At 33.1% G+C, this 12,396-nt stretch overlaps 1 protein-coding gene across 1 annotated transcript; it reads left to right on the top strand.

The window, feature by feature from the left end:
• Positions 1-1,855: 1,855 nt before the first annotated feature.
• On the top strand, positions 1,856-5,235 carry LOC145132098 (auxin transporter-like protein 2). Its single transcript, XM_079066747.1, has 9 exons — positions 1,856-2,176; positions 2,269-2,466; positions 2,558-2,743; positions 2,825-2,937; positions 3,032-3,215; positions 3,478-3,575; positions 4,038-4,245; positions 4,336-4,593; positions 4,752-5,235. The coding sequence occupies exons 2-9, from the start codon at positions 2,281-2,283 to the stop codon at positions 4,959-4,961; spliced, it is 1,443 nt and encodes a 480-aa protein (XP_078922873.1). The 5' UTR covers positions 1,856-2,176; positions 2,269-2,280; the 3' UTR covers positions 4,962-5,235.
• Positions 5,236-12,396: the final 7,161 nt, after the last annotated feature.

The raw sequence follows: 12,396 nt of genomic DNA, 5'->3' as shown, positions 1-12,396 counted from the left end.
ATTGAAATCGTCATGTAGAAGACGATGAACAGTACTCGTCCCGATCAGATATGCTTAGATCTACTCGACTTTGATTTCCAAATTTTTTTGATTTAGAGGGGAAGACGCTGAACACTGTTAGTTTCTACCTTCAACAACCTTTAGTCACTTAGGTGCAGGTGCAAAAAAACACAGAAAGAAAATTGTGCAGAAAAAACAGAGCACACAGAAAATAGGGGGAAAAAAAGAACTGGAATAAAAAAAACTGGGAAAAATCTAACTGCAAACTCATACTCAATATCCTTTTACAATGATAGCATTGCCCTCTCCCCACCAAAATCCCACCACCGAGAATTTAGAAATGTCATACCACTTGTAGTCACATTGCTGCAATTAGATAACTGAAATTGATAAAGATGAACTTAAAAGTTAGAGCTTTTAGACAGATACATACAAGCAAACATTGCTATCTGGCATGTACATTTTGAGTTAAAAGGATCAATGTACACAAATCAATTAGACGGTAGATACATATATAATGCTAAAATCAGTTGTTGATGAATTTCTCTATTTGATTGCTTTCTACTATAGGTGAACAAGGTCCTATACATCAACCAACAATCCACCACACTTAAATTAATATAATCACTAAACACTTAAGTCGTATCATTACTGAACCTCACTATTTCTGATGTTTTCAGGAAAATTATCCAACTACATATATTAGCACAACTACAAACCAAGATTAAAATCCCAATTTGATACAGAAACAATAAAAACAAGATCGAACGCTCAAACTTCGAACATGATTATACTCCAATTAAGAATAACATATCAATAAATTTGTGAGTGTGTATGTGTATGAGAGAGAGAGAGGGTTGAGACCAGAAGGAAGTAGCGGTAGAGAAGCAAGAAGCAAGCGCCATGACAACAAGAGAAGCAACAACAAATAAGCACTCCCAAACAACGATTTCATATATTTCACTCTGCGTTTTGGATGGCGAAAACGAAAACGAAAACTACAAATTGTATCTAGGTACAGGCTACATGGATGGATGGATGATGGGTATTTTGGGGGTTTATGGAAATTGTGGATTGTAAGAACATTCACGAACTCTGTATCAAACACTCTCATCTCCTCCAAGACGGTGATATTATTTCTGGCATCGTCGTAATACACGTGTTTGTTACAATACTCGAAGACCTTAGCCATGATCTCAACAGTTATATTAGGGAAAGACAATTCGATCTGACTGGAGAACTCTCCCTCGACGATCATTTGCTTAATCGCCTCCGATTGCAACGTGACCTTCTGGGCTGGTGGCGATTGTGCGGGAGGAAACCGTAAACATAGAAATTGAGATAAAAATAAAGAGCATAGCTTCCGGATGATGGAAACTACGAGGTATGCTTTAATCGGGTTGTGGCGAGAACGATGAAGAAGAAAATCGATGGATAGAGTAAGAACGAGTGAACTTATGTGTTCGATTTTGACTTCTCATCGAGACTTTGACTAACGAGTATTCAAAGTCAAAGTAAAGTAATGATGACAAGGCAGCTTAGTTGAGAGATGACAATGCATGGTTACCTCCTAAAATGGGTAAAGATACATTTTAAAACGGTAAAACACAAGTTCGTATCCCTAAAAGGCAAAAAAAAAAAAAATTCACGATGAACCTTTTAAACCAATATACTAAACATTGTTGGGTTACACTACGGATAATAGTAACACGTGTCCTAAACCATAACAAACACTTTAAATCCAGCAACCCCTATCAAACCCAAGAAATAAAACAATTATATATATATATATATATATATATATATATATATATATATATATATATATATTCACACCCGGCAAACACTATAAAATAAGTCCTTAGCTTTTGTTCCTCTCTCCAGAATTAAAAACCTCTGAGAGGGTGTCTGCTCTGCTCCATCCGGCGCTGCCACTCTTTTTCCACCTCTCTCCCTTGCCGCCTTTGCAGAAAATTTGGTAAAGGAGCAAACGCATTCAAGTTTTTAGCGGCCGCTTTTGCAATTATTGCTCGACTCCACAATCACGTCGTACATACATAATTCATTGCATATACATACAACACTTCCCTTTCTCCCTATATAAAACTTCCATTTCTTGGAAGAACAACCCAACAGTTATTTGCATCTTCCAGGATCTAGGGACTACGGTTACGCGGTAAGAGCTTGTTAGTTAGTATTCTTTTTTTGTTTGTTTGGATCTGGAGTTTTCTGTTTCTGATTCTAGATCTGCCTCGATGATTTGACTAGATAATCGAAGAAATGTTGGGTGAAAAGCAAGCTGAGGAGTCAATAGTTCCGTCGAATTACAGCGAGACTGAAAATGGAGAAAGAGGCGGGAAAGAAGGACATGGAGAATTCGAAGATCACTCTGTTTTCAGTATGAAAAATATACTATGGCATGGAGGCTCTGTTTGGGATGCTTGGTTTAGTTGTTCGTCAAATCAAGTAAAGCATACAACAATCCAACTCGATGATTAGATTCCTTCTTCACTTCAAACCGAATAATTGAACCCTGAACGTACATGTGTTTATGCAGGTGGCACAAGTGCTATTAACCCTTCCATACTCGTTTTCTCAATTAGGAATGGTATCAGGGATTGTTCTTCAAATCTTCTATGGTCTTCTAGGAAGCTGGACTGCGTACCTTATCAGTGTCCTTTACGTTGAATACAGAGCTAGAAAAGAGAAGGAAAATGTCAATTTCAAAAACCATGTTATTCAGGTATACTTCTTCGATTCATCAACTTTTCCAAAATTTCATTACAATATTAACAATCTCACACAATCGTTTTTAAATTTGTAGTGGTTTGAAGTTCTAGATGGATTGCTTGGGCCTTATTGGAAAGCAATTGGTCTAGCTTTCAACTGCACTTTTCTTCTCTTTGGCTCTGTAATTCAACTTATAGCTTGTGCAAGGTATGTGTTCATTGTGATCTTGTTTTTTTCGATGGTTTTGATCAACGAAAATTTGGAGTGATATCGATTTTTTTTTGTTTCTACAAAATAACAGCAACATATACTACATAAATGATCATCTGGACAAGAGGACATGGACATATATTTTTGGAGCTTGCTGTGCAACCACTGTCTTCATTCCTTCATTCCATAACTACAGAATCTGGTCATTTCTGGGCCTTGGAATGACCACTTACACTGCGTGGTATATGGCGATTGCAGCTTTAATCCATGGCCAGGTTCTCTTTCTCTCTCTAAAACTCCTTAATACACAATCTCCAATGCGTAATGTACAACTTGAAAGTTCTTTCCTTTTAGTGGATTCTATATTTGGAAAGATGAAATAAAGTCAGTGTAGGGATTTGAGAAACTCGGTTGTTGTGTACACATTGGAAAGAATAAAAAGCCAAATCGAGATCGATGTACAAATTAAAATGCACAATGTACAAGTTTTTGAAGAATTATTGTTCTGATTTGTCGTCTCTTTCATGGGAGTTGCAGGTTGATGGGGTTGAACATTCTGCTCCTCAGAAGCTGGTGTTGTATTTCACCGGAGCCACTAATATTCTGTACACCTTCGGCGGACATGCTGTCACTGTGTAAGTTTTTATTTTTTTACACTAACCAACTTACAAACTTCAATGCATGATGTACATCTCGACTTTATTGAAAAATGTTTGTATTTTGTAAAGAATATTTGTAGAAAGTTATTATTTTTATATTCCCGAAGCTTTTAAATTAAACTTAAAAGAACTTTATGTTATCCTATTAATTTTTGCCTTGTAAGGAATATTTTTGAAAAATATTTAGTTGTTAATAGAATATTAAATTTAATGGTAATCGAACTTTTTCTTTTTTGGAAAAATGGGTGTAAAAGCACCTTTTATTCTTCTTCTATACGCAGCTTTCGCCAGGTTGTCCGGGTTTTTGAACCTTAAAAACACTTTACAATGAATATTTTGTTTTTGTAGTTTAAAAAAAACAAAAATCTTAATAACAAATTATAATTCTGACCTTATTATATATTTATTCATTATTAATTATTTATTTATTATTTATAGTGAAATTATGCACGCGATGTGGAAACCCCAAAAGTTCAAGTATATTTACCTTCTTGCCACTCTTTACGTTTTCACACTAACCCTTCCGTCATCCGCCGCCGTCTACTGGGCCTTCGGCGACGAGCTTCTCAACCACTCCAACGCCTTCTCCGTTCTTCCCAAAACCCGGTGGCGTGATGCTGCCGTCATTCTCATGCTCATTCATCAGGTAAAATTACCATTCTACCCCTTACCCAGTTCTACTGTACAACCATGTAATGCATCATGCTTACATTTTTTATTGGGTTTTATTCGACAGTTTATTACATTTGGTTTCGCATGTACGCCGTTGTATTTTGTATGGGAGAAGGTAATAGGGATGCATGACACAAAGAGCATATGTTTACGGGCAGTAGCGAGGCTGCCCGTAGTTATACCCATATGGTTTTTGGCTATCATCTTTCCTTTCTTTGGACCCATCAATTCAGCAGTTGGGGCACTTTTGGTCAGCTTCACGGTCTACATCATCCCTGCCCTTGCCCATATGCTCACCTACAGAAAAGCATCTGCCCGACAGGTAAATTAAAAAAAAAAAAACATATTTTCTATTTTATCTATATAAAAAAAATTTTAGATAGATTTTCTAAAGATAAAATGTCTTATCAAAAAACAATTTTTTATACTTTGATTTGATTGAAAGTACAATGCTATAATAGACAGTTTTATTTTTTACAGAATGCGGCTGAGAAGCCACCGAGTTTCCTACCGAGCTGGACCGCAATGTATGTGATCAATGCCTTTGTGATCGTCTGGGTTTTAGTGGTTGGGTTTGGATTCGGTGGATGGGCGAGCGTAACAAACTTTGTGCGCCAGGTCGACACATTCGGTCTGTTTGCCAAGTGTTATCAGTGTAAACCAGCAGCGCTACCACCACCAAAACATTGACTCGAGTGGACTCGATAATCATGAGTCAACTCGGAAGTAAACGAGTTTTTTTTTTTTTTTTTTTTTTTTTTTTTTTTTTTTTTTTTGGGTATTAATATTTTTGTATTATAGATGGGGAGCACAAATTATTTTCCCCTACATGTGATGTGTCGTGGATTGTTTACTTTTATTTTTGTTTGTTTTCTTTTTAATTTAAGAAGTAGATTAAAAATATTTGTGATGATTGAGGATTCTAAGTGTTGGCTAATTAAATACATGTTGCTTAGTTTTGTTATTCCCCTTTTGCTGGATGGGCATCTAATTATTGCTTTTTCTTGGTCCTAAAGTGAGTTCCTTTTCCTTTTATTTATATGGATAATATTTGTAATGGATTACATTCTTGGCTAACAGAAAATAGGAAGAATAAGGTAAGATAGTGATTTGTATTGTGCTTGTATATTTAATTCGGATCGAGACCGATTTTAATGAGATAATATTATAACTTTCTATGACTTAAAAGGATTAAACATGGTGAGACAATGACACTCATTATTTCTCATGTAAATGACTACATTAATGTTCAAACATATGTTGATTGTCTTTTTATGGATTAGCATATGCATATTAATAGATGAAGATGAAGTCGTTCTCCTATCACTTAACCCATTAAGCCTATCCGTTTATATTAAGTTAGACAAGCCAATGTCGAAATTAAGGTCTTTAATGCCATAACTAGTTGTTTTCTAAAGATATAAGCCAATAGGGGAGACCAAGGCAATAAATGCAAGATGGGCTTTGATGAAATAAAAGAAAGATGTTGACAATACTAAAGAAAGGATCTTTAGATGGAATGGGCCTTGGTCCCTATTACTTCACTTCACTTCACATGGGTGCCACGTGACCCTTCTTTACTCTCGATCTTCTTTAATTCACTTCAAATCGAAGTATCAAACTAGGCACATGATTCGCAATCGGTGAACATGCATGAACCTTCTCATCCATATGCTCATTTTCAATCATCCCTCAACTATTGGATTCTTTATTCTTTTATTTTTCTTTCTTTCTAAAAGGTAAATAAATAAAAGTTAGTATAAAAGACTATGGGGAAATCTTCAGAAAAGTCCAAATATTTTCGGAAAAGTTACACTTTAGTCCTAAGATTTTTTTTTTTAACGAAAAAAATCCTGAAAACAGGCAAAAATTTGCAGTTTGACCCTTTTTGACCGGTTGAAACCGGTACCAAATTAATTTGGGACTATTTCGTAAACTAACCCAAAATATTAGGACTTTTCTGTAAACAAAAAATATTATGATTTTTCTGTAAACAAAAATATTAGGACTTTTCTACAAACAAAACTCTTATTATTATTATTATTATTATTATTACAAATATAAATAAGAATTCTATTTTTTGAACTTATTATTATTAATATTGTTACTAATACATATAAATGCATTTAAATGAAAAAAAAATATTAATGACATTATTTAAGGGTGGAGGTGGAGGAGATGGTGATGCTTTTAGCATTGAAATCATGAATGTTTACTTGTATATTTTTACTTTGTATATGATCATTTCACTTTTGTTATTATTGTTTTCAATTCACAATATTAATACTTAACAATTTAAAAGAAGTTGCATATTTGTAAAATTGTTTATAAATAGTTTAAGGTAGAATGATTTTTCACTTTGTATATAAAAATGTTTAAGGTAGAATGATTACTTTCCAAATCCAACAGATCCACTACAAACATCTCAAAAATATTAATTATAATATCTTGCTTGATAAAAATTAAAAAGATATGTTTTTTGGATTAATACTTTTGAATTTTGATTAATACTTTTGATTTATTCCTATTACTTTTTATTAAACAAGATATTGTAATTAATACTTTTGAATTTTGATATGGGTTACCTATGTAGATGTTTGTAGTGGATTTGTTGGATTTAGAAAGTAATTCTTCTACCTTAAACAATTTTATATACAAAGTGAAAAACCCTTCTACCTTAAACTATTTATAAACAATTTTACAAATATGCAACATCTTATAAATTGTTAAGTATTAATATTCTGAATTGAAAACAATAATAACAAATGTGAAATGACCATATCCAAGTAAAAATATACAACACATTCACGATTTCAATGCTAAAAGCATCATCATCTCCTCCACCTCCACACTTAAACAATGGTATTAATATTTTTTTTATTTAAATGTACTTATGTGTATTAGTAACAATATTAATAATAACAAGTTCACAAAATAGTATTATTAATTATATTTTTAATAATAATAATAATAATAATAATAATAATAATAAGAGTTTTGTTTGTAGAAAAGTCATAATATTTTTGTTTACAGAAAAATCCTAATATTTTTTGTTTACAGAAAAGTCCAAATATTTTGGGTTAGTTTACGAAATAGTCCCAAATTAATTTGGTACCGGTTTCAACCGGTCAAAAAGGGTCAAACTGCAAATTTTTGCCGGTTTTCAGGACTTTTTCGTTCAAGAAAAAATCTTGGGACTAAAGTGTAACTTTTCCGAAAATATTGGGACTTTTCTGAAGATTTCCCAAGACTATGTAGTATAATGTTAGAAGGACATTGGGTGATTATGAATATCATGTTTGAGATTTTATTGAATTATTAGAGATGACTAGATGACTGAGTATGACTCTTGGCAAAAAAAAAAAAAAAAAACAAAAAAAATCACATTAAATGTAGTTTCTTGTGTTATATCAATGAATAAACGAACATGCAGGTCTTGAGTTTAAATTACATTTTTGTTAATTGTCAATGAATTACTACTAATGTGCTAACACGTGAGTACGTGATTCAAAAGTTTTAATTAGTTTAAAAAACAATATTGAGTATATAATTACAACTTAAAATTGGACACTAATTTGATAAAATATTATAAGTGTGTAGAATGACCTATCAAATGTGATCATCGTAGGGAATAATCAACAATGGTGTACTATAAACAAAATATTGCTCTTATGTTTATTGATGACGAAGTACAAACCATATTAAAATCCAAGAATTAAGAATATATGAGAAATTTCCTGAAAAAGATAAGAATCTATTAATGATTTTAGTGTCATCAGTATTTTAGTATAGTTAAAATTCTATTCGAGACAGATGGGATTTTCTGGATGATGTGTTGCATAAGATGGAGTTTGGTTCTAAGTGGACAGCTTGGATTCAGGTGTGCTTACATTGTGCTAGGGGTTCTATTCTTGTTAATGTTTCTGCTACCGAAGAATTTCAATTCTTTAGAGACATGCGTTAGGAGGGCGACTTTCTCCTTTCATTGTCATCTTGATCATGGAAAACTTGCATGTGGTGTTTCAGAGAATAGTAGATCGTGGATTATTTATTGGTATTGCATTTGATATGCGTTCTCATTTATGTCTTTCACATCTTTTATATGTTGATAATGCTATTTTGTGGGAGAGTGGAAGGAGTCTAATGTTAGAAACATTGTCGAGTGATACATTGTTTTTTATTTAGCTTCGGGGTTAAGAATCAATCTCAACAAAAGTAAGTTGGTTGGTATTAGAGTTCCTATTGATCATGTTTCCTTTTTAGGCGAATCATATTGGTTGTTCTTCGATGAAGATCCCTTTTCCTTATCATGCTTTATTGGGAATATGAATCAGTTGTTGGTTTGGAAGGATACAGTTTTGAAAGTGGTGTCTAGACTTTCTAAATGGAAACTTAAAACCTTATCGATTGGTAGTTGATGAATTTAATGGGTTCTCTTCCTACTTTTTCATGCCTTTATATAAAGCTCTTATGGGTATCTTGAATGAGATTGAAGTTGTGCGTAAAATTCTTCTTAGGAGCTGATTTGGATGAAAGAAAGATGGCATGTATTAGATGGCAAAAAGTTCTTGCTTATAAATAAACGGTGGTTTGGGTATAGGTAGTTTGTTTGCTCTTAATAAAGCCTCTTGTTCAAATAGATTTGGAGGTTCTTTTTAAATCTACAAGGGTTTTTGGTTAAATTTGTGAAGGCAATTCATGAAGAAAAGTCATCAGTCCTGTTAATATTTCTTCTTTAACTTGATGATCTTCGTGTGGGTTGATAGGACCAGGCCCCACCCGATAGGGGGGGGGGGGGGGAAGTTGGGTGAAGACCCGTATTTGGTTGGGGCTAGTTTTAAGCTTGTTAGTAATATATATATATATATATATATATATATATATATATATATATATATATATATATAAAAGAAACACAACAAATATCATTTAGTTCTTGACATTTTGTGTCTTATAAAAGTGATCAAGGTTCAAGCACTAATAAAAAAAAATATAAGAATGTTTAAGTTGAATTTGTTGGAAGTTGTTTATATATAATTGTGTTTTTTTATAGAAAGACATAATTTTATAATCTATTTAGTAAATCAAAATTAAAAACCTCAAATCTTATCTTAAGAAAAACCTTATATAAAAAATAGATCAAATTTAAAATTCATACGATATTTTGATATTTTGAGGGGGCATTTATTTTAATTTTTCCCAGGGCACCAAAAATGTTTGGGCCGGCCCTAGATATGATTCTTTTCATTTAGGTCCAAGATTGACTCGATCAGGTGTCCTCCTTAGCTCTTCTTTCAATGTTGATGATTTCCGATCTTCGGATCCTATTGTCAGAGTTGAGAAGCCTTCCGGTTCAGGTGCAAGGAAGATGGAGACCAAGCTAAAAAATTTTGAATCTAAGAAAATGAAGGTTACTTTTTAGATGGGCCAAGAAGCATTTGAGGGGTTGAGTCCTTTCGAGATTAAGCTGAAGATGATTATTTTGGTTCAATCTGTAAGTCTCTATTTCTTCCCTTTCCGTCTGAATCTTTAGTAATCTTTTATTTACATTGGTATTTGGGCGTAGGCTACTACCCTAATTTTGAAGGGTACAAAAGAATCGAAGAGGGATTTGGAGTTTATGAAGAATCAGTATGATCAAGAGTTGAAGAAAAAGGGTAAAGAGTTTGCATTGAAGTTGAAGGAGTTGACAACTAAGGATGCTACTAGGAAGGAAGAACTGGAAAGGGCGATGGAGGAGAGAGATGAATTGAAGAAACAGATGAACGATATTGAGAATAAAACAAATAAATCTACAAATATGTTTGTTTTGGAGGCCAGATTGAAGATGGTGGAGGATGTTCAAGATAATAAGATCGATTCTTGGGCCAAACAAGACCAAGTGGGAGTAGCCATTAAAAAACTTGAGAGGTAAAAGAGTGGTTGGTGAGAAGGTTGATGAGGGAATAGGAAGAGAAAATGTTGAGGGTCAAGATTTTGAAGGCCCGAAAAAAGGTGAGGACATGCTCCTTGAATTTTTTGGATTTGTTGTTGTTGGGTTGTTTGAACAAGACATTATTTGGTATGTAATGGTTTGAACTAGGTTTTGTATGCTCATGGAAGTATGACACTCTTCTTTTGAATGTTATGAATGGTTGAAAATAATTTCTTAGTTCCATGATTTAATAATAGAAACTATTTTTCAAAGAAAAACTTCGAAAAGAAAATTTAAAATAAATGGATTTCGTTTTAACAAAATTCTAATAAGTAATCTTTGATGGATAGTCATAAATTTTAAATATTTTTCAGAGATAACTTTTCTTAAGGACGTAGAAAAGTATTCTTAAAAGTTAGAAATGAATAGAGAAATTACAAATATTTTTCAAAATATATTTTTATTAAGGACGTAGAAAAGTATGCTTAAAACTTAAAAATGAATAGATAGATGATTGTGTACCTTATGTGATCTTTTGAGAGAGATTTATTTTTGTATGACATCTCTGAGTGAGAGTTAACTTGGATGATATCTTGGGATGCCCATGCTGTTTTAAAAATCTTTTGTTTTGATTCAATATCTTTGCATCTTAGTTTTGAGATACTTTGGATTTTTATAATTCTTTGCTTTGTGAACATGATTAGGTTCAAACCTAAATTCAACATGAAAATGTAGGATCCTTGGGATATTCCCATCATTAGGTTGTTCCCTTATGTCTTTCTTTAACATGTGAATGTTAAATGTGTGGGTATAAGTTCCCGGCTGTATGACATGCTAGTGTCATTCCATTGATTTTTTTTCTTAAGTTCTAAATTATAGTTAGTAAGATGGAGGTTGTCCGTTACTAAAGCGTAATTTGATCCTCATATCTTTTACTATAGCTAGAATGTGAGCGTCCAAGCGAGGTTTTTAAACCTGATGTCATAGAAAGATGTTAATCTTTAAACCTTAGAAGGTATCTTGGTACCTTAGATCATAGGAGGGGTGATTAGTCCCTAATATTTTGGTCAAGAACTTCCGGTTTCTGCAAAAAAAGATCTTGGGTAAAGGGTGGGTGTTAGCTTAACTAACACCCCTCTGATGCTTAAGTCAGTATCAATAATGAAAATATATAAGGATAACTAAAATCGGGAAAAAACATATCTGAGTATCTTTGGCCAAGATCTTGGGTCGATGAAAAATAAATTTTAAGATGTATAACATTCCACGATCTTGGTAATACTCGACCATCTTGGTAATACTTGACCATTTAGGGTGGATAACCAGTTGCGCCCTTTGTAGCTTCTGAGTCTATAAGGTACGGACCTTCCTATTTTGGGGCAATTTTTTCTACACTAAGTCCCACTGTATTTTTGAAAACTTTTCTAAGGACAGTATCTCCTACCTGAAATCTTCTGATTCTAATATATTTAGTGTAGGATTTGGAAATCCTTTGTTGGGTGGCTGATATCCTTCTCTTGGCAAGATCCATGCATTCATCCATTACGTCAAGATCTTCAGCTAGGATCTTGTCATTTTCTTCTTGAGTGTAGAATTTTGTCTTGGCTGTAAGGATCATGATTTCTGGGGTAATCACAGCCTCATTTTCAAATACCAAAGAATATGGTATTTGCTCTGTATAATTCTTGCATGTGGTCCTATCTTCCCAAAGAACTAAATGTTATTCTTCTTTCTATGAGTCTTTTCTTTAGGTTATTGAGAATGATCTTGTTACTCGACTCAGTTTGACCATTATCTTAAGGATGAACAGACGTAGAAGTGATCATCTTGATACCCTAGCTTGCACAAATGTTTTGTTTTCTTTTTACTATAAATTGAGATCCATTATCACATATATTTTCATATGGGACACCAAATCTGGTCAAGATGTTGTGCTTGATGAAGGATATTACTTCCTTTTCTCTAACTTGATGAAAAGCCTCAACTTCTATCCGTTTGGAGAAGTAATAAGTCATTGCTATCATGAAAAATGATGAGAATTTTACGTTACAAAATTATTGTACATGCGGAAATTCTCTTAACTCTTAAGGGTACATGCAACCTAAAATGGATCTATGTCTTTTTCACATCTAATAGTAACATACTTACAAAAACACAAATTAAAACCCTATGAATCGAAATTTATGGTTAAGAATACATACCTTTTGTTGA

This window comes from Lactuca virosa, chromosome 8, assembly GCF_052849685.1.
Source record: "Lactuca virosa cultivar CGN04683 chromosome 8, Lactuca_virosa_CGN04683_v6, whole genome shotgun sequence".
Lineage (NCBI taxonomy): Eukaryota > Viridiplantae > Streptophyta > Magnoliopsida > Asterales > Asteraceae > Lactuca > Lactuca virosa.
Note: the sequence above shows the minus strand (reverse complement) of the source record. Positions and strands in the feature narration are given on the sequence as shown.